Source organism: Gymnodraco acuticeps, unplaced genomic scaffold (genome assembly GCF_902827175.1).
Source record: "Gymnodraco acuticeps unplaced genomic scaffold, fGymAcu1.1, whole genome shotgun sequence".
NCBI classification, from domain to species: Eukaryota; Metazoa; Chordata; class Actinopteri; order Perciformes; family Bathydraconidae; genus Gymnodraco; species Gymnodraco acuticeps.
The window spans coordinates 304,891-328,476 of NW_022989777.1; the positions used below are offsets into that span (position 1 = coordinate 304,891).

The 23,586-nt window shown below is 40.3% G+C and overlaps 1 protein-coding gene across 1 annotated transcript in view; it reads right to left on the reverse strand.

The window, feature by feature from the left end:
• Positions 1-23,586, reverse strand: part of tox (thymocyte selection-associated high mobility group box) — an 84,701-nt gene that overhangs the window by 19,211 nt on the left and 41,904 nt on the right. The window contains exon 4 of the mRNA XM_034220015.1: positions 13,572-13,856. Within this exon, the coding sequence (XP_034075906.1) occupies positions 13,572-13,856 (285 nt within the window). The remainder of the gene's footprint in view (positions 1-13,571; positions 13,857-23,586) is intronic.

A 23,586-nucleotide genomic window follows, 5' to 3' on the forward strand; every position in this document is an offset into this window, starting at 1 on the left:
TTTTAAGTACCACATATTTAAAATGATTGTATGTAAAATATTGTTGCGTTTATGTATACATCACTTTAATTATGCAATTGTTAAAGATGGAGTTTATTTGAATTACTTATAATATTATAATATAATGTGTGTTGAATTTTGTATTAATAATGTAATGACCTGAAATCTGCAAAGTAACTAGTAACTAAATATGTTAAATACACATAGTATAAAGTACAACATCTGCCTACAAAATGTAGTGGAGTTAAAGTATAAAGCAGCATAAAGTGAAAATACTCAAGTAAAGTACAAGTATCTCCATGTTTTACCTAAGTACAGTACTTGAGTAAATGTACTTAGTTACATTAAACCACTGTTGGCTGAGGATGTCCGATTGGTGCATGGAGAAATAGGAAAGGTTGACTTGAAAATGTTCTGATGGAAAATGCGCAGTAAGAGCTAATGGAAAGGATGCATGTGTATTTCTGTTGTAGTTTTCAGCCGTTTGTGTAGCAACAACACTAGCTGCCCTGCTGAGAGGAGAGGAGGTCAGAGGTCACACAACACCTGGTGCCACTGTCACATCAGAGCAGCTAAAAACACTTCTTTAACTAAGCGCATGAGCAATGGAAGACTTTGGAGGGATTGAGAAATCATTTGGAAGGAGAATTACAGAGGGGGGCCCCCTGCTGAGGGCGAGACAGTAATGACTGGCTCATGTCACATCTTCACAAAGTTGTGGTCCATGACAGGATATCAAAATGTTCACATACATTTGTTTCTTGATTTGAGTCTAGAAACTCAGCATTTCTATTGTAGTTCATGACTGAGGTCTGAAGAAACAAGAACATGTATATCTGTTGCTAGCCAGTGTTGCAAGAAGTACTCAGATCCATTACTTAAGGAAAAGTACAATTACTACTGTATTGTCTCTAAATACTCCACTAAAGCTCCTGAATTCAAAATTCTACTAAAATATACAAAAGTATCAGCAATCAAAATGTATTTAAAGTACAAAAAGTACTCATCCTGCACAATGACCATGTTCAGAATAATATAAATTAAGTAAGTATTATCAGATAAATGTACTTCAAATATCAAAAGTACAAGTACTCATTATGCAGAAATTATCTTTCCACAGTATTTTATTTTTATGATTATATTATTATCCTGTTTTTAGACATGTAAATAACAGTATTTTACTGTTGTAATTTTCAAGATGTGGACCAAATGTAAATACTTAAAATACCCTTCAGAAAAAAGAGAATGTCGGAAAGCTGAACGCAGGTGGCGAAAAACAAATCTCCAGGTTCACTTTGACATTTATAAAGAGAGACTTGGCCTTTATAATTTGGAATTGAAAAACGCACGACAATCGTTCTTCTCTGACATCATTACCAAAAACAAAAACAACGCACGTGCCTTGTTTGCTACCGTCGACAGACTAACTAACCCCCCAGTGTCAGTAGCCTCTGAATTTCTATCCACCAGGGCGTGCAATGATTTTGCCTTTTTCACTGACAAAATTCAGAAAATCAGACAAGCAGTCAGTGCCTCTGCATCAGGAACAGCAAATGTGTTGTCCCTATCTCCACTTAACATCAATTCAAACACCATGACACAATTCCATCAGATTAATGATAAAAACCTAGAGGACATTATACAACTTCTGAAATCCTCCTCCTGCTGCCTTGATATTATTCCAACAGGATTTTTCAAAGATGTTTTGCCTTGCATGGCCTCAGATCTACTTCAAATAGTAAACAAATCTCTTCACTCAGGTATTTTTCCACAGGCCCTGAAAACTGCAGTCATTAAACCGCTCTTAAAAAAGAATAATCTAGATGCTTCAGTAATGAACAATTACAGGCCCATATCAAACCTGCCATTTCTAGGTAAAATCATTGAAAAAGTTGTTTTTCAACAGTTGAGTAATTTCTTGCATTTAAATAACTGTTTTGATGTGTTCCAGTCAGGCTTTCGTCCAAACCACAGCACTGAGACTGCTCTTGTAAAGGTCTTTAATGACATCCACTTAAACACAGACAGTGGCAGAACTTCAGTGTTAGTATTATTAGATCTCAGTGCTGCGTTTGACACTGTTGACCACAGCATATTACTAGACCGACTGGAAAACTGGGTGGGACTTTCGGAAACAGCTCTAAATTGGTTTGAATCCTACTTAAAGGACAGAAACAACTTTGTTTCTATAGGTAAATACACATCTGAGTTGACAAATATGACATGTGGGGTTCCTCAAGGCTCCATCTTGGGGCCTCTTCTCTTTAACATCTACATGTTACCACTGGCTCAGATAATGAAAAACAACAAAATAAGTTACCATAGCTATGCAGATGACACACAAATGTACGTAACAATTTCACCAGGAGACTATGCTCAAATTCAAACACTGAGTAAGTGCATTGAACAAATCAATGACTGGATGTGTCAGAACTTTCTCCAATTAAACAAAGATAAAACTGAGGTAATGGTTTTTGGAGCCAAGTCAGAACGTATAAAAGTTAGCGCTGAGCTTCAGTGTGCAATGTTCAAAACAACAGATAAAGCCAGAAATCTAGGTGTAGTCATGGACTCTGACCTGAGTTTCAACAGTCACATTAAAACAGTTACTAAATCAGCTTACTATCACCTAAAGAATATATCTAGGATTAAAAGACTAATGTCACAGCAGGATTTGGAAAAACTTGTCCATGCCTTTATCTTCAGTAGACTCGACTACTGTAATGGTGTCTTCACAGGTCTCACTAAAAAATCTATTAGAAAGCTGCAGCTGATTCAGAACGCTGCTGCTCGAGTCCTCACTAACACTAAGAAAGTGGATCACATCACTCCTGTTCTGAAGTCTTTACACTGGCTTCCTGTGTGTCAAAGAATAGATTTCAAAATATTGCTACTGGTTTATAAAGCACTGAATGGTTTAGGCCCAAAATACATTACTGACCTCCTGCTAAATTATGAACCATCCAGATCTCTCAGGTCTTCAGGGACTGGTCAGCTTTCTGTCCCCAGAGTCAGAACTAAACATGGTAAAGCAGCGTTCAGTTATTATGCTCCAAATATCTGGAACAAACTCCCAGAAACCTGCAGGTCCGCTGCAACTCTTACTACTTTTAAATCCAGGCTGAAGACTTTTATTTTTGTCGCTGCTTTTAATTGAACTATTCATATCTTAAACTGCACTGTAACTTTTATCCATGTATTTTTTCTTTTAATGTTTATTTTATTAGCTTTTCTTTTAAATGACTGATTTTAAATGCCCTTTTCTTAATGTCTTTCATTTTTTGAAAAGCACTTTGAATTGCCTTGTGTTGAAAAGTGCTATATAAATAAACTTGCCTTGCCTTGCCTTTAGATTAGTAAGTACAGCACTTCTTTATACTACATCAGCATGTGTTTTGATCATTGTGAGTGTTAAAAGAAATGTAGTGGAGAAGAAAGTATGTTATTTGCCTCTTAAATGTCGCGGAGTAGAAGTATAAAGTAGAATTTAATGGAAATATATTAATATTTCAAAGTAAGTACAGTACTTGAGTAAATGTACTTAGTTACTTCGCACCAGTGTTTCTAGCTAATTAATTTAATCAAATGTCTGTAAAAGTAAATGTTTCAATACTTGCATAAAGCTGACTGTAGTCAGGTTCACTATATACTTTCGTGGGATTTTTGTGGGGATTTGCAATACTATACATTTTTGGAAAGGATATTGTATAAGGATTCAGAAAATCCATGTTTCCATTTGCCCAGGTGTTTATATGGCGGCCATTTTGGAATTTCCAAAATGGCCGCCGTAAAATGTAGGTTTTGTAATATCTTGACTTCTAAATAAGCTAGAACATTGATTTTAACTGCTAAACCCACATTTTCAGGATCAAGGAATCCAATGGTGCCAACAATAATGAGGTAGAACTCACTAAATTGCATGTTAACATAACTTTTATTGAGGACTTAACAGATAATTGACAATAACTGATTAAACTGAATTTAAAATTGTGAACTTCAGTATCATCATGACATGCACATTTTGTGACCACAGAAAATAAGCAACCTTCTTAATTAGACATCTAAATGTATACACATCTATGCATCATCATCACTATCATCATCAACACTTTCATCCATCACGGCATGGGAATCATCGTCGTTCTGGCACTGGCTACTGCAATGACACATATCAGTACAGGCTAAGTCATTAGCTCTGCACGAACATCTTCCAGAAGAACAATTAGATTTACATCTGCATTGGACCATCTCAATGATGGCCTTTGGGGCTGGGAGGACCTCTGTGGTTGTTGGTTTCATGCCATCCGAGTCTCTGAAGTACCCATTGTGCAGGGGGTCCAGCTGCGGATCCTGAAGAGCAATGGCCTGTGCCCATACCCTGGTTTGGACATGGACCCTCAAAATATGCTGCTTCAGCGCTCCAAGTGTTGGAGGGAGCTTGTCACTCTCTGCCCTGTGTTTGCAGAAGAGATGCCATCGTAGTTCAGGGATTGTCTTTATGTTGATACCCTTGGGTGAGTAGGCTGCACATACAAAGGAAGCCAGAGTGGACAGCATTCCTTCCGCCACTTCTGCTTCATCCAAAAGCATCTGCAGAGCATTGATAATATCTTCGTCTGCTTCTAAATAGATCTGCAGCCAGGTTGCCTTGCCTATGCGGGAGAATCTGCCTGTGTTGTCGGCCCCAGTGAATGCATGGAAAGCTGGCAATGCCTTTGCTCTTTCTTTACCTAGAGCTCGCCACAGTGGTTCAATCTGCACAACACCAGAGGCCATCGAAATCGATGTGTTCTTCAGCAAGAGATCATAGTTTGCTGTGACTAGCACTAGAATGTCTGTATCTGGTGAGAAGAACATCAACTGTGCATCAGCTGGGTTTCGGTGTGATGCCAGCACAGCCTGGTGGATCAGCAGCGTGTCTGCTTCTTCGTGGTTATTTTCTTCAAAGAGCAGGTCTTTGTTGCTCCTAGTGTTCCCAGAAGCTGACGTGATGATCAGCTTGGAGGATCCCCTGTTGTATTCTAGAATTTTGGCTGCAAGATAATCAGTCAGATCGGCCTTCGTCTGGTCATGAGAGAGGAACCTGCTCAGTGGGATGTGTTTGATGTTGGTGTCATCTCTGACTTGGTACTGGATAGCTTTTCCTTGTCTTCGTTTATCTCTGGTTGCACTCTTCAGAGAATCTGTCCTGTATGTGTCGAACACAAGGATGATTTCATCATAGTCTCTTGTTAGTGACATCAGTCTGTCATTGAATCAGCCACTCAGATCCTTGACTGTCACTACAGTGGCTGGTTTTTTGCTCAGCCTCTGCACAAGCACCATGCCGTCCACCAGTGCTATCTTTCGACTTGGCTGATCAGTAGATGTGGTGTCTATGAATCCTGTATCCATTGCATCTTGGTGGGTAGTACTTCCAGTTTGAGGCAGCTGATGGTCTTCATGGGGCACATCTTCTCTTGTCAGCTTCTCAAGGAGACTGATTAACTTGGACTTGTCATGGCATGGCAGGATTGTTCCATTAGAAGCAAACAGTGCCCTTGGTGTTAGAGTAAATTCATAGTTTCCTATGGCCTCTTTCTGGTTTATGTCTCGGTTTGACCTGGCAAGTACCATCAGCCTTGCAAACAGGTCCTTGGTCTCCTTCAGATCCACAGTATTGTCTCTGAGTTTCACTGTAATCTTCTTGTTCCCAGACAGGAACATCTTATTGTTCACTTTCTTCACTTTCTTCACAGGGGCCCAGAGGCTGACATCTCCATTGATCCGCTCCGACACGTAGTCTTCATACAACTTCTGGCCAGTGACATCAGCATTCAAGATCTGTGGTACATACTCATCTGGTATGTAGGCAAGTGTGATTACATTGTACAGCTTGTCACCTTCAGTGGTAAAGGGGTTTCCATGACTGAGTATGGCTGCCTTGATCTTGTCGATTGTACCATGTGCCCTCTTGACTGCACTTGGCCCAAGCTCATGGTGCTCTGTGCTTCTGTCAGCTTCCATGTCAAATTGACTCATGAACTCTTTCGACAGACGTGAAAGTTCTTGTGTGACCATGAAAAATCTCTGTCTGGCATTGGCATTGTTAGAGATGCCAATAATCCCAGAGCGAATCTTCATCAGCTTGTTCAGATGTTCGCATGCGTGGTCTGCCCCAACAGACACAAAGGGAATGACACTCTTGGTGACGGATATATTACCTGCGTGTAGTTCCTCCCAGGTCTGAGGGTGATTGATCCTCAAGTCATGCATGTCTGCGATGTATCTTGGCCAGAGTCTTTTGTACTTGATGCGATCCATGGAAAAAAACAGCTTGCTCAGTGCTTCTCCAGCCTGCAGATGGAGTTCAAGGTCAGCATTCCGAGTTGCTGCTACGAAGAACAGGATTGTTTCCACCCGATGTAGGTAGCTCATCATGGCCTTGAACATTGCATGCTGGGATTTTTGTTCCTCCCATTCTTGGAATGCTGTGATGACTTCAGCAGTGGCTTCCAGGAGGGTCCTGTTGACTTGCTTCACAGATTCAGCCTTGATGTCTTTACCCTCCGAGCAGGCAGCTTCTACTCCCTCTGTTGCCTTCAGGCACACATATTTCAGTTGTGGGTTGTCCTTGAAGAACTCCTCCAGAGCCATTTCATAGAGTGCTACATACGAGTAGATGTGGGCATGGAGAGCTCGCTTGTAGTGTGTGCATTTCAGGATTTGCCTTGTTGTGGCAGGACCATACACATCTGCTTCCATCCAGGCATCATCTATACCCGAGTTCTCCATGGAGGCACCAAGAGCTCTGAGGGCAGCCATGACGACATGCAGCTCACCCAGTCTGGGAACAACCATCTGTTTCAGGTCAGGTCTGGCATCTAGGAGCTGCACCACCTTCTCATAGAGGGCCATGTCAAATGTAATGACTGTGGGGTGATCTTCCCCAACTGCCAACTTCCTCAGCTGATTTGCTTGCATGATTATAGTCAACAGAGTTGACCACTCGTGTGCCACCTCTGGCAATAGTGACAAGGCTCCAACCTGTGTCAAGGGAAGGCTTTCAGACAACAGTGAGTTGTATCCTGCCCAGCTTGGAATATTGCTGGAAGTTTCTCCTGCTTTCATTCTGGATAATGCATAGACTCTGTGCATCACCTATGATGAGAGGCTCTGCAACAGGTTCTTTAGAAGGATCAATCTTCTGGTACACTGCAGTGATCGTCCCGTGGGTGGTTCCTTTCCCATCACGAGTGTCCTCAGCAAAGTCTGTGTTATCAGCTGCAAAAAATACAAAGGTCCCCTTCCTCAGGAATGGTGGTACATAGAGGCCTTGGTGCGCTCTGGTGTTTTCTACAACAGCATTGGCCAGAGCAGTTTCCATGAGAAGGGCACGACCATGTGAAACAGAGTAGCCATGAGCATTGAGCAGATTCATCAGCTTCTTGTTGCGTGTGTCATGGTGGATAGTCAGTGCCAGTCCCAAAACCTGTGGGTTCTCTCGTGCATGGGGTGACCTAAATGATGCTGATTCACTGATTGGCTTGTACTTTACCTGTGCACTGGTTTTGAACCCATACATGATATTCTGGCTCACCGTCAGTGTGGCTCGGTCAACAACTCTGGTCCTCTTTTCAGTTTCCAGCTTTTCAGCAGGCCCAACCATTATCCAATGGATCATGGTGTATAGTTCAGCTGGAACATCGGTAATGTCACTAGATACCTGTAAGACATTTCTCTCCTTGGTGAAGGTTGCAATGCTTTTCCTTATCACCTGTGCTGCTTTGTAGATTGTCTTCATGCTGTTCTCCTCCTTCTTCTTATCAGTTGTTGTCATAGTATTAACCATGTCCTCTTCACATGCATATGGGGAGTAGAGGATTGCTGGCTTCCTTCTGTCTTTTTGACGAACAGGCTTCAGGTGTGGCAAAGCAGTGAGGATTCTTTCTTTCAGCCACTTTCTACTGAATGCAGGTAGATGAGTTTCCAATACTTCTGAACCAAGCATATTGATATATGTGGTTTCAATGTCATCCATGCTAAGGTATGCTTGGTTTTGTGTTTCTACATCAATAAGGTTAATCAGCTCAAGCAGACTTGACTTTTGTAGGAAAGGTTCTTTGGCAGTTTTGCTAGTGCTAGTGCTAGGTGCTCGAAGAGCATGGAACACATTTTTTCTCCAGCAAACTTTGTGGTATTGGACATCAATCGCATGTGCATGATGCAGGTGTTCAGCCTGGTCTTCAGTGCAGTATTATGGGACATTTCCACAGCCTCTTTAAGATGTTTACCAGCATTCTCAGTCCTGACCTGGTACAGTTGTTGGCCATCGTCCTTTTGACAAAAGAAGCACTGTTCCTTATTCAGTGGACTTGTATAGGATCGTGTGAATGGCGATGAAAAACTAAATGTTGAGAGGTCTGGATCATCAATTTATGTGCTTCCTCTTTTCTGTCCACGCTTTTTGGCAGTGTAGTGTCCTCTAGTTAGAGCGTGTGCATTGCGGTCTCTTGCACGTTGTATTTGGTCGTTGTTAGTTGCATTTGAGTGACAGGAGCGATGCCAGACTGCCTGCTCTGTGCACAATGTTTCTAGTGTGCAGTTTTGAAGTCGCCTTTGGACTTGGACGTAGTCCCCATCATTCAAACTGGCCCTCTCTTGAACTGCCTGCAGTACGAGTCCATAGGACTCTAATTTAGGATGTTGCACCAGGACTCCTTTCTTGTCATCATCAGACTGGCAGATAATGCACTGCTTCCAGCTAACGGACTCCTCGGCTTGACATGATGCTTCTCTACCTTGTGACTCTCCACTCATGCTTAGAAACTGCAAAGACAGAAAATATTGTCAAGCTAGTTGACAGGCTAAATTGATACATGATTAATACGCTACTAGTTACAGTAGCAATACTTACATGTGCAAGTATGTTGCTGAAATCTAGCCAATTACATATTTTCTGAGGTAAAAAAGAAGATAATACTTACTGTACATGTATCAGAAGCTGTGTACAATAATCTTCTTGGGATGACACCTCTGATATTGTAGGGCCGATGTGGTCCACAACAAATATCAGGAGAACATCAGAAGTCTGAGGAACAATAACACATATTCATCACATGATACAACACACACACACACACACACACACACACACACACACACACACACACACACACACACACACACACACACACACACACACACACACACACACACACACATTATACTGTAGATACAGTAGTCCTAATGTTAGCTAGCTTAGTTAGTTAGCTAGCTAGCTAGTGTTAGCTAACTATAAAGTAGGCTAATTGGATGATAACACATCTCTCAAACAACAGTCATGACACAAACTATACAGTATTGTTAGCTAGCATATTTAGTTAGCTAACTAGTATTAGCAAACTACTGTATTTTAATTCAATGATACAAGATGATAACATCATGACATCATGAATTACACAATAGTAATGTTAGCTAGCTTAAATGAAATTGGACATAAAACCTGTTGAACTTTTCTGAGGTAAAAATGAAGATAATACTTACTGTACATGTATCAAATGATGTGTAAAATAACCTTGAAGGATGACACTTCTCATATAGTAGGCTATTTGTGGTCCACAACAAATATCAGAAGAATATCAGAAGTCTGAAGAACAGGGCCGTTGCCATAGGAGACGAAAAACTGTGGTCGCACAGGGCCTTGCATAAGATTATTAATTTGTTTGCCTGAATTGAATTTATAGATATTTTATATTTATCGATATAAGATAATGGTCTATTATAGAGTATTTTATGAAAAATAATCAATTCAATTTGTTTTTGTATACTTAAAAAAACTTAGCACAGGTCATTTTCGACCGACTCATGCATCAAAGGGTTAATGTTGTAAAATGTGATACCTTTGTAACTAGCATTGGGTTCCTTGACCCTGAAAATGTAGGTTTAGAAGTTAAAATCAATGTTCCAGATTATTTAGAAGCCGAGATATTACAAAACCTACATTTTACGGCGGCCATTTTGGAAATTCCAATATGGCCGCCATATAGACATCTGGGCAAATGGAAACATGGATTTTCTGAATCCTTATACAATACCCTTTCCAAAAATGTATAGTTTAGCAAATCCCCACAAAAATCCCACGAAAGTTAAAATCAAGTTATAATGAACCTGACTACTGGCAATGCTACCAACGACCCTAGAGAGGGGGTCCACACTCACCATGGTGGGCCCCCGCTGATGATGTGTACTGGAGACAGGTGCTGGGGGATCAGCGCACCAGTAACGGCAAATGTTTACTCACAACAAAAGATTCCATAGGAAAGGCTGAGGGCATGAATATATAGGAAACCTGTTAATTGAACTTTGTTTAATGGAAATTAATGGGTTTGGATCATTCCTGCGTAAGATACGCTCGCTGGGGCCTCAGCGACACTTTGATTTTCAGTTGGATTTCTTTAGGTTGTCGCCGCTAGACTTGGTATAAAAGATATGTCAAAATCTCAATAAAGGTCATATTGCCTAACCATGATGTAATGTATGTACAGAACCTCTGGATTTTCTATCCAGACATTTTGCATTTCCGTAGTGTTCACTATTTGTCTGTGTTCATCCGTACCACTGCTCATGCACACGTCTCTCTGCAAAAAGGTTTATGTCACAAAACGGCAGGTTAAATGACTTTACATCAGTACATGACAGATAAATAAGAACTGTCACTTGCAATGTTTAAATATAAACATAACGTTTATAACTTTGAACCAAGTGGGAACAAAATCCCATCTGAGAGCTCACATTTAATTCTGTAACCTCCTCATTTTAGACATTAACCTTCATGCAGATGGCAGCCAGAAATAAAAAGAGCAGTCTCAATATTAAATGCAACTCAGTAGTCCTGCCTCTTCCTGGAATCTCACACACGCGCACACACACATACACACACACGTCGACCCCCACCCACCCCGATTAGGCTGAGCCAGGCACCGTTGCTAGGCGACCATCATTCATGGACCGGCAGTAAATGAATGTTAATATGAGAATATAAAGGCGAGGTGCAGAGAAAAGGTAGGCCGGAGACAAACTGATGGAAAATGAGAGCTTCCCTTCAGGCCACTTTAATAATCTCCCCGGTTACACAGTTAACACAGGTTAGTCACTATCAAACAGAGGGATTGTGTTATTAAAAACTGTCTGTGTTGTGGTGGTTTAGAGTCTTATAATGTAACTGCGCTGTGAGCTTCATCATGAGGCTTCAAACTGAGACTTTAAATTAAAGTAGGGAGCTTTAATATGGAGATGGAGACACTTGAAAATGTAAAAACTAAAACTAAAATGTCATGCTCTTTTTTTATTATCATTACAAATATGGGGCAAAAGCACTGAGCGTGCTTTCTTTTTCTCCAGTGCATTCTGATTGTTTGTAGCTTTGCTAAGCAGCAAAATATAAGGCTGCACATGTATATTTATAAATATATATATGTTAAGTAGGTGTGTATGTATGCATATGAACAGGGGTATGTAAGTGTGTATAAATGTATATTTGTGAAATCCTCAGCTTTAATTTAACTGTCAATATATCACGGCTTTGGAGATGGAGACAAAGACCAAGAGTGGGAGGTGACAAGTTTCATTCTGAATAAAATAGCAGACACATATATGAATCAGCACCTCTGACACATATATGGCTCTGTCCCCCCTCTGATCAGAAGTTTCTGTCCGAGGTGAAGCTTTCATTTCTTTACTGTATGACACAGGCAGTGACATTTTCATTTTACTGGGAAATGAAGACTTAAAATATGAGGTAAATGTCACATCCACTCGCTACCACGATTCAAATAACAGCGCCTCAGGCAAAAGCCCGTTTCACACGTTTAAAGTGAATAAAATATGAAACACAAGTTAAAATACATCAGTGGGCTGTCACTTCAAATCTTAACACTGATATGCTCACACTTCTTACAATAAGTAAAGTCAGAGGACCCTTGAGCAGGATAGAGTCCACATGCCCCTGGTGTGAAGCATCATCAATCATCTTACTGTGATCCAATAGCCACATCCTCACAGAGGTCTTTTCAAAAATCACTCTGTTAACATGTTCTGTTGTCAATCAGCATGCTACTATCAGTGGTGGAATGTAAATAGGTACATTTACTCAAGTATTTTTGACATATTTATACTTTACTTGAGTATTTAAATTAATGCTGTCAAAATTATCGCGTTAACGGCGCTAATTCATTTTTTGAATTAATTGCGTTAAAATATTTAACGCATTTAACGCATGTGCAGAATGGCCCGCCCCATACATCCCACCAGTGGCAGCGCCAGGGTATGGCTGGGGTAGGCTACACCCATACCAAGAAATGGCTTAGCCCCACCATGAAAAATGATGTTAAAGTAAGCAAAATAAAGTCTGCCAACTCGCGCGGAGTAAATTGCACAGATAGCAGTTAGTAAGATTGATTTCAGTAGCCACTTGTCTGGAAATACCGAAGACCAGAAACGGTTTTGAAAACTTTTGTCACGTAGTGATCGTCTTCTCAATAGAACATCTTTGATAATGTCTTCTGGCCAATCAGAATCAAGATAACGGCGTGGTGTTGTTGCAGGAAGTCCCGACGAAGAATACTTTCGCTGTAGTAGGCTACAGGGGTGCACATAACTGGTACGCAGGTTATGTGCGTAATCTGAAATGCGTACCGTCACTTGTGTCACAAAGCGCATTTGTGTACCGACGTACTTGTGAAGCTTTTCCAGAAGGCGGTTAGATCACCGGACGACAGAGTCGGTCTCCGTGTGCACAGACAGGGCTGCTGTTAACGTCGGTCTGTACTGTACTGTACAACGGAATTGTGCCAAAACTACGCCAACCGGCTGCGGAGGGAGACTCCCCCCCTTCACTGGAGAACTGCGCTAAAACAGCTGATCACAACGTTCACACTCTGTGGTCACGAAGTATTCCACTAGCCGCCCCCCCCCCCGTCGACTTTCCTGAAGTACTCCCCCATTGATAGAAATCAACACGCAATGAATTAAGACCCCACGGTTTGATGATTGATAGGTGTGTGGGTTGTCTTTCATTTTGACACAAATGTTATAATAAACATAGATACTGTATGTTAAATGGATATATCCGCCTTCTTTCATTTATCTTTCCATTCCCACAACAATATGCATAAAGAAATGGCATATTTTGGACATAGTTCGAATGGTGATTAATCATGATTAATAAATGTTTAAGTTGTGATTAATCTGATTAAAAATGTTAATCGTTTGACAGCCCTAATTTAAATGTAATGCAACTTTATACTTATACTCCGCTATATTTAAGAAGCGCATATTGTACTTTTTTACTGCACTTCATTTATTTTAACATTCACAGTTACTTTGTACACATGAAAACACATGATATTCATGGGCGTAATTTCCACTGTCCCCCCCACTTTTCAAAATCCCATTTGTGTCCCCCCCATTTTTTAAATGTGTTTATTATTTATTTTTTACGCAAGCGGTCATCGTCACGGAGGAGCGCAATAAAAAGTAATGTATGTACATTTGACTATTTCCCTGTGGTTCATTGTGTTGTGAGGACTCACCACAGACAGGGTGCTGGTCATGGGGCCCCCGTCCGGACTGAAGGTGCCCCCATCCTGGTTCAGCAGGGCGTTTCCATCCTGGCCACTGGACATGCCGGGCAGGTCCATGCCCTGAAGCTGGTAGGGGTGGTGCGGCGCTGACCTGGAAGGGGGGTCCATTTGGTGGTATGGTCCAGAGCGGGAATCGTGTGGGAGTTGGGGGTGCAGCATGTGCTCTGGCAGGGTGGGGGGAGTGATGGGGGGAATGTTGTAGTCATCATCACCCAAACCACCCACTGAGTAAGACTGAGGGGAGATAGAGAGGAGGTCTGATTAAAGACACACGACACTTTTATTCCATAGACGTTAGGACTGCAAGATTTGGAAACATTTACTAATTTCAATTATTTTAAAGGGGCTCTATTTTGCTCTTTTTCAGGTTCATATCAGTATGTAGTGTCTCTACTGTGACGTGTCTCCATGCTTTAATGTTCAAAAAGCTCTTTATTGTTCTCATACTGCCTGTGCTGCAGCACTTCTTTTCACCCTCTGTCTGAAACCAGAGCCCAGTCTACTCTGATTGGTTAGCTATTGTGATTGGTCAACCGCTTAGAGATGTCCCGCCCCTGTCACGTACAATGTGTTGTGTGAGAGAAACTCCCTCAGGAGGGAACACAGGGATTTTAGCCTTTGCAGACCATTTACATGCACACAAACCTATAGAACAGTGGTTCTCAACTGGTCAGGCCTCGGGACCCACTTTTTTCCTTCGTCAAAAAATCGCGACCCACAATTTTGAACCGCTCAAATCTATTCAACAAAAAATCAGCATACAATTGTAATTAAAGTGAAGTACAGTGCATATATCCTTATATCCCTTCACAGAACTAAGTATGCTTTTAAATAAAGTTTAATCTGATGATGGTCATTAAGTTTCTAGAATCAAAGTTGAACTGTATAACAAAAAAAGGCACACTTGACTTGTATTCAATAAAAAGGCAGGGTAACACTTTATATTAAGGTACACAAATTAACCATCAACTAGTTGTTAATTAACATGCATATTAGCAGTATATTGGCTCTGTATTAGTCATTATCAAACACTTATTAATGCCTTATTCTACATGACTATATTCTACAAGTAATAAGCCATTAATTGAGTTTTTCCTCAATAACCCTCTAATTAGTGCCTATTTATTGCAAGTAAGGAAGTTGTTGTACATGAGTTTTGGTCTTAATATGCTCTGCTCAATATGGGTCTAATAAGGCAGTAGTACCAAAAGAATAGTAATTCTCCCATAATAAACAAATATGATCTATTCCTATGTAACAAGACATGAAACTATAAGAGTTACTTGTGTCTAAATAACCAACCCAGTCTCACGGCATTTCGTGTTATAGTCATGAAATGAATTTAATCTATTGATTCGTGTTCACCAACACGATTTCCCCCTTTTTTTTTCGTGTCACACAGAACGATTTTAAAAGCAATGTATTTCTATTGGTAGTGTGTTTCGTGCCTGCAACACGTCTTTTTTTCCGGTCGGGTCTTGGAAGACCGGAAGCTGTGTGGTTCATAAAAACATGTTCTTACTCAATATCAAGCCACAATTATTGTTTTTATTTTATAATGTCGGACTTTCTTTTGCCGTCAATGAGGAAAATAAATGGGTCTCAGAGCCTCAGAATACTGAAATCTGTATTTTTTCAATCTTTTTTTCCTTCTAATTTGTTATTCTTTTCTAATTAACACACTGTTATTTACTCAACAATAACACACAATTATCCTTGTTTTTATTTATTTGTTTAATTCTTTACAGGAAACCGGGTACAGGAAGTAGGAGAAAGTGAACTGAATAGCATGGCAGTAGACTGCTACTAATTTTCCCTATGCAACCTGAAGAGTAAAAGGGTCAAGTCCGTCAGAAAGCAATGACTGTACCCCTACACACGGCCGCGTGCGTTGACTCTTCAACGCTTCTGTCCATTCACTTTGAATGGGGTGACGTCACGCTTCGCCGAACTGCATTGTGGGAGCAAAACGTAGCTTTTCTCGCGGTGCTCGCTGCAAAAGTAGAGCAATGTTCTACTTTTGAAGCTTCGACGGAGGCATCAGCCAATCAAATCCCGCTTATGCAAATCTGCCAGTACAAGCGCTAGCCAATCAAGCCGCGTGTATGCTGGGAGAGGCAGACCGCAGTTCATTTCCTCACATGCCAAAAAATTGAGGAGAAAATAATCGTAGCGGTAGGGCAGGGGTGGCCAACCAGTCAGAGGTTAAGAGCCACATTTTTTCTCTGTTACTGCAAAGAGCCACATCAAACACACAGTCACTGATACAGCTTGTTTCAGTTTTTTGTTTTCTGGAGACAAGATTTCAACCACGTCACTGATGCATTTTTGTGGCATTGGGATATATATTTTTTAAATCCTCTGGAGCAGAGAGAGGAGCTGTGGATTATTGTTATTGATTAATGCATCTGTTTCTTAGGGTCAAAAACACTAAACCCACAACTTAAAATGAAAGCGTTTATTTAATAAAAGAGCACATGTTCAATGTGAAAAGTGACAGTAGTCATAGATTATTTGCAATTTGGTGCTACATATATATTTAAAAAAAAAAATATATATATATTTTTTTTTTAAACACCTTGAATTTCAGGGGGGGCGCGGGGCTCCGTTGGCGGGGCGCTGCGCCCCTCCAAGACAATGATAGGGGAAATAGTGTTTAATCAACGATAGGTTTCCCTAAATACTTCCAAATTTCGCTTCTGGCGTCTTTTTTGTCAACAAGCCAAGGCGCAGCGGCAGTTGCACTCCCACTTGCAACCATGCTTCTCGTTTTCTCAAATGCTCTTGCAGCTAGCGCGTGCACGAGAGAGGGGAGGCACTTAGAGCGTGCTTGAGAGGGGAGGGACTTAAAACGTGCTTGAGAGGGGCGGGACTGCAGGCACGGCTGCAGTGCAGGGAGTGGAAGCAGAGCGCTGAACACACACGGCTCTTATTGAAACGGCGCTTTCTCACCGGAGTACTTTCCCCCGTCATTCTTAAAGTACCGATACTAATGAAACGGAGGAATCGTAACGTTTTTAACGGCAGAGTATCGCGGTATACCTTTCAAGTATCGTTACACCGTGCAACACTAGTCAGGACAGAGTCAGTGTCTCTCCCCCAAACTCACACATAAAATTCGATATGAACTGAAGAGCCGCATGAAACTAGGCAAAGAGCCGCATGCGGTAGGGAATCACCCGGTGCTTTATGATCAGTCCCTGTTCACCTACCGGGATACAAACCGGAAGAGCCAGGCACGGAGGGAGGTGGCAGAGACAGTGGGTGAAACTGGTAGGTTTTCGCCTGTTTGGGGAGTTTATATCCAGTGTACTTCGTTTGAATGGACAGCTAGCAGGCATAGACAGTATTTAGTCAGCATGGAATGTTGCGTAAAATAGCACCATAGACATTAATGTCATAAATGTTCATCATATAAAGTGTGACATGTAAAACCTTTTATGCAATTGACAGGAGAGATTCATGTGATTGGTTGTTGGTCGCGTCGCTCACGTAAACTTCCCAAGCTCAAGACACGCCCACTGCCAAGCGTCAACGCACGCCGAAATTATTCGGTACGGGCCCTTCAGTTCGGTACACGTATGTACCGAAGTGTACCGAACGAATATAACGTTAAACGTAAAAAATTGAGAACGTGAACAACTTCTTGGAAGTAATCTCAGGTGCTGCGTCGCAGCATTCAGAGTAATTTGCTCACATTGGGTTCAACGCGTCATACAGATGTAGCACCTCATTTCAGACTCCAGCTTACAGCTTCCTGCCTACGACCTGCCTAAGACCAGTATCGAGGAATGTTAAGCCCTCCCACTATTTTCCAAGAGGGCGTTGCCAGATTTTCAATTTCAGGTTTTAACCAGGAGATGGCGCTTCATTCACAAATACAGAAAGACAAGTTTCATGGACTTTCCGTTGTGTTTTGAAGAGCATTTGAACACATATTTTAGATCAAATAAAGTATATCTAATCTTGTAATTCAATAATATATAGGCTTTATATATTAAATAATCATAATAATAATTTATTAAATTACTATGAATATTGTCATTGTTGAAGGCTTTTAGAGAAGGGTGAATTATAAGCCTGAATTATATAACATTTTATACCTAAAAACATAAAAGCCACATTCTAGTTATTTTTACCTCCCGTATTGCTTTCAACCCACAAGCTTTTATGGTGTTGTTACGTCACTAACTGTAAGCTTGTCACTCAGTAACCTACAGTTAATTTAGCTGCTGGAGAAGAAAGATCAGGGGGGGAGGGGGGGAGAGAGCTGTGGTTGATGGGCCATAAGTTGTGTAAATACACAGCTGAGAGCTGCCGTTTCATTCAGACTGTTTAAAAAACGGTAACAACGGACTATTTTTCTTAGCGGATGCATGTCAATTTAAATCAATACATACAACTATTTTTTAAATCAATAAAAACATTTTCTAAATCAATAAAAGCATTTCAATTAATATTGGGAGTCATGTCGTTACTTTGTTGAGAATGTGGCCATGTAATAAGCGGGATAATTTGCAGCGACTTGATCCTTATGGGGAAAATAACACCGTTCATGCAGATCAAGATCCCTCCGCTACGCGTTGGGATCCTGATCTGCCGACGAGGCTCCATTAAAATATAAATATTTGTAGTGAATTACTGAGTTTAGGCACGTTAATAACGTTTTAATGAAGTTGAATACAGTATATTCATATGTGTCAGTGATTTCATGTCAATTCGGCGAACATAAACATAAATGATCGTGGTGAAGATGATGATTAAATTAGGATTACAAATCGAGAGCCGGGCTGCATTTCCTCCCGTTCGTTTTTTTCGACTAAACAACATTATTTTGTTAAATAACAACATGGTGATGTTTTGTGAATGATTACATGTCTCTTATTTAGCACAGAGTATGATATCTGTGACATATGGATCTTAACAAAGTTCCGCTGTACATCCAGCGTACTGTATCTGACTTTATTTCACATGAGCTCCAGTGTGGAACCCCACTGCACCCCCTGGTGGATCAATGATCCATTGCAGCTGGCTTCATAATAATTACATTTATTTATCACGGGGGAGGTCTCAAGTCAAGCTGGAGGTTTTCCCTTGAGCGAGGGCAGATCACGTATCAATCACGGCCCTCGCGTTTCAAACTGTCTGAAATGAAGCGCTACATCTGTAGAGCGAGCAAGTCATTTCATTGGCATACTATGAGAGCTGGTCAGAGGAATGCAGTGTTGTAGTCAAGTCACCAATTCATGAGTCCAAGTCACTCTCGAGTCACCACTCTTCGAGTCCGAGTCCAAGTCCGTGTCACCAAGGGAGAGTCGTAGTCGAGTCCGAGTCCAAGTCTGAGTCACCCAAGGAGTGTCCGAGTCGAGTCCGAGTCATCATTACCTGTGTTCGAGTCCGAGTCCAAGTCCGAGTCACCCAAGGAGTGTCCGAGTCGAGTCCGAGTCATCATTACCTGTGTTCGAGTCCGAGTCCAAGTCTGAGTCACCTAAGAAGAGTCCAAGTCAAGTCCGAGTCACAAGTCTTCATGTATTAATCTTCGTGGATATATGTGTTGAAATGTAGCTGCTCCTCTACATTGCTTTTATCCTGTCATGTTATACTAATCTGTCTATTGAACTGCTGTGAAGCCAGTTTGGCTACAATTCTTGTAATAGGTGCTATACAAATATAAAGCTTATTACTAATATTATTATTATTATTATTATCAGATATAAATAAACTATATTTACCTTTTAGAGAAGTGATTATATTTGTATGCCAATATTTTCCTATGGTAAAGTTTTCGTTTTGCACTTTTATTTTGATAGTAATAAGATCGGGACTCTTATTTTGAAGGAACTTTTACCGGTTAAATCGGTTTACTGATAAAGATTTAGCCCGTCATTCTGCATGCTAAGTAGCCATGTGATTTCGTGTTATCGGCTGAATCTTTATTTATTGATTAGATCACGTTACTCTGATGATAGTGTTCAAGACAGCCTATATGTCTGAACTCGATCCTTAGAGTAATGTGTTACGGAGCCTTCTCTTCAATATTACAAACATAACGAGCATTTTGTGCTGCTCTTTTCCAATGTGGAAGCAGAATGTGTGAAAGCATACAGCACGATGCGGGGTGTGTCTCTAGACTGGAATAGTGGGGCCCAGTACGTGAACTCGCCTCGCAGGTGCACACGCCAGGATAGAGGACATCAGACTCCAGAGAAAATTAGTTTGAGTCCGAGTCCGAGTCGAAGTCGGAGCGTCAATGTACAAGTCGAGTCCGAGTCATCGTGAGGGGAAAAATTCACGAGTCCGAGTCCAAGTCAGCGTACGCGATAATTCACGAGTCCAAGTCCGAGTCGCGTGAATCAGTGCGCGAGTCCGAGTCCAGTTACGAGTCCCAAAAATCAAGTCCAGGACTCCATCTCTGGAGGGATGCGTTCAAATGTAGTCAGTAATTTCAGGAAATGGCGAAATGGCGAGCGCAGATCAAGTTGAGCTTGAAAATCCTCCAGCATCATTGAAGTCTCCGGTTTGGGAACATTTTGGTTTCGCAGTTACGTACAAGGATGACGGACAAAGACAGGTGGACCGAACCAAAGCTGTTTGTCGGCATTGTTCAACTAAAATTGGTTACGCGGCTGGCAATACATCAAACTTGCACACTCATTTGAAAAGGCATCACCCGAACGTGAATATCACCGGTACCAAAAGAAAAAAGACTGAAGTGCAAACCCAACTCCCACTAGCATGTAAACCTCCACCACTCGCAGAAAGTTCAGACCGAGCCAAAGCTATTACAAACGCCAAATATCCTTATGTTGCCATGTTAGCAAAGCGCTACCTGGCTGTATCTGCTACCTCTGTCCCTAGAGAGGGTGTTCTCCACAGCAGGAGACATTGTTAGTGCCAGCAGATCTGCCCTTTCAGCAAGCAATGTGGACAAGTTCATCTTTCTTTAAACAACATGAAAATACAATGACAAGCAAGTCCTAATGTCAAACTGGCTGCTTAGGTACTAGTACAGTACAGTTCAAATACAGATTATTAATCGAAATGCTGCACCTTAATGTTTATTTTATTATATTTTTGTATTTATTTGAGTGAATATTCACAGTTTAATAATAATTAAAAACCCCAAACTAATAGTTTATGTTGTGTGAGTACTAGTACAGTAAAGTTCAAATACAGATTATTTCAGTTCATCGAAATGCTGCACCTTAATGTTTATTTTATTATATTTTGTATTTATTTGAGTGAATACATTATTCAAAGTTTAATAATAATACAAATAAATAAAAATAAATGTTATGTTTTGTGATTTTTTTTTTCTGCTGTATCGAAAACGTACCGAACCGAACCTTGACCTAAAAACCGAGGTACGTACCGAACCGAAATGTTTGTGAACCGTTACATCCCTAACAGCTAGCATTAGCTATATTGACCTTGTTTACACTTAGCGGTCCTATGTGTTAATCTGTGTATGTTACACTTGCATGAATGAGATCATTAAGTGCCTTGTAACTTCTTTTTTTACAGTTTCACTCCATTTAAATGTCAGTGGATAAGTAAATAAAGGAGCATGGCTGCTCATTCCCTGGCTCTTAAAAGAGTTTGGCTGGCTGTTTAATCTCTGTTCACACTGAGACAACACAGAGAGAGAATAGTACAGCTAGCATATAAGTACATACAAGCAGGTCGCACAGTATGATCACCAATACATAAAATCGGTTAAAAATCTCTTTTTATTAAAAAGTAAATGCCTTGATGGTCTCAGCCTTGGTGAAACTTGACATGTTTTGGTATGTGTCTGAACCTCTCTTTAGTGGTTCATTAATACAACAGATATTTCAACGTGTGCCTACTTTCTTAATTTACTGTTGAGGTTAATTTCAGTAGTTGTGTTCTATAATGTATATACAAAGTGTGGCAACTTTTTCAGCAGGCAACTTTAGAATAGGGAACCTGTTCAGGTCAATTAGAGTCAAACTACTAAATATTTGTTATGAACAAGACTTCACTTTAAAATAGGGAACATGTTCTTAGATATAAATACCTAATTTTGAGTTATCTAGACTAAATTAATAGTTTCATGTCTTGTTACATAAGAATAGATCATATTTGTTAAGTGTTATTATGGGAGAATTAATTTTCTTGTGGTACTGCTGCCTTATTAGGCCCATATTGAGCAGAGCATATTAAGACCAAAACTCATGTACAACAACTTCTTTACTTGCAACAAATCAGCACTAATTAGAGGGTTAATGAGGAAAAACTCTCAACTATTGGCTTATTACTTGTAGAATATGGTCATGTAGAATAAAGCATTAATAAGTGTTTTATAATGACTAATAAAGAGCCAATATACTGCTAATATGCATGCTAATTAACTAAATTAACTAACTAGTTGATGGTTCATTTGTGTACCTTAATATAAAGTGTTACCAAAGGCAGACTTGGAGCCAATCCTGCAAATTCACCACACGTGAAAAACATGAAATGCTGAAAACCCAACCCCAGAAGGGGGGTCTGGGGGGCTTCTCCCCCAGGAGATTTTTATAAATACTAACATATAAATACTAACATATAAATACACATTCTGGTACACTCTAACAAGAAAGTAAATAAATCTATTAGTACCCGACATATTTAATAATAGTTTATGCCATTTTTTTATTTTCACTTTGTTCTGACAGCTGAACTTGCTGCTCCTCACAGAGAGATGAGTAAAGAGGAGATAGTCTGTATGAATTACTTTAAATTGTGGATAAGGGTAGATAGTTCCCATTGTTCTTTGACCTGTCAATCATCAAACCGGGGGTCGTATTTCATTACGTCTTCATTTTTATCTGAATATGTACCGATGGATGTATAAAGAGTAGTTCTACCGCAAAGTTATTCTGCCGTTATCTTGATTCTGATTGGCAAGAAGACTCGAAAAAACATCAGCAAAGATGTTTTATTGAGAAGATGATCACTACGTTTTCAAAACCGTTTATGTTCTCTGGCATTTCGAGTCCAACGCCTACTGCATGCGCAGCGTTAGACAATCAGGCTTTCAAAATAAAAGTTTATTTTTTTCACTCGTATATCTGCAACCCACTCGAAATGAGTCCCACCAGTTGAGAACCACTGCTATAGAACTACAGGAGACGGAACACCCAGAAAAGCAGAATAGGGCTTCTAACTGATATTGGAATTGCGATATGATTCCCAATATAAGGAATGACCATTTATTAAAACATTCACATTATCAAAATATATGAAATAGCTGTAAAGTGATATTTTTGCAAGGAAACTTGATTTACAAACTTTTTATAAAGTCTATAAATCACCGTTAGTAGGCCTTCTCTGAAGCACCACAATTCAGAATGATGGTTTCACAAATGTAGCCTTAAATGACATTGGATATTTCACTAGTCCATATTGTGATCTCGATTAAATTAATTAGTATTATTTTTAATTGAGCAGCCCTCATAGATCTGTGTTTCTATGTTTCTGTACGGACTCTTCACTGATGAAGATGAAGTGTGTTGACATGATGGGATGGAGTCGGCTGGATGGGCAATGTGGCCCTCAGCAGAGTGACAGCTGGGAGGAAATCAATAAGAAGGGGGGACTATAAGAGAGCCGAGTGTCATAGAACGTTACTGTCAGAGATAAAAGAAGGAGGGATGGAAACATTGAACACCACCATTACCCACAATGCACAACAGTCTGAACACTAATTATCACGTATGAGAATAAAAAACGCCTCGTGAGCAAATACTCACTCAATGTCGTGACACCTATATTTTCTGTCAAAGTGTATTGTCTTTAGTCAAAAGTAATTTTAAAATGATTTTAACAATATCATTTAACTTTTCAAAACCATTGAATATATTTGAATATTCATAATTGTTCTGTTATTCAAAGTATCATGTGGTGAGACTGACCAGACTTGACTGCTGTTTGGAAAAGTAATATAAAAACACCTTCT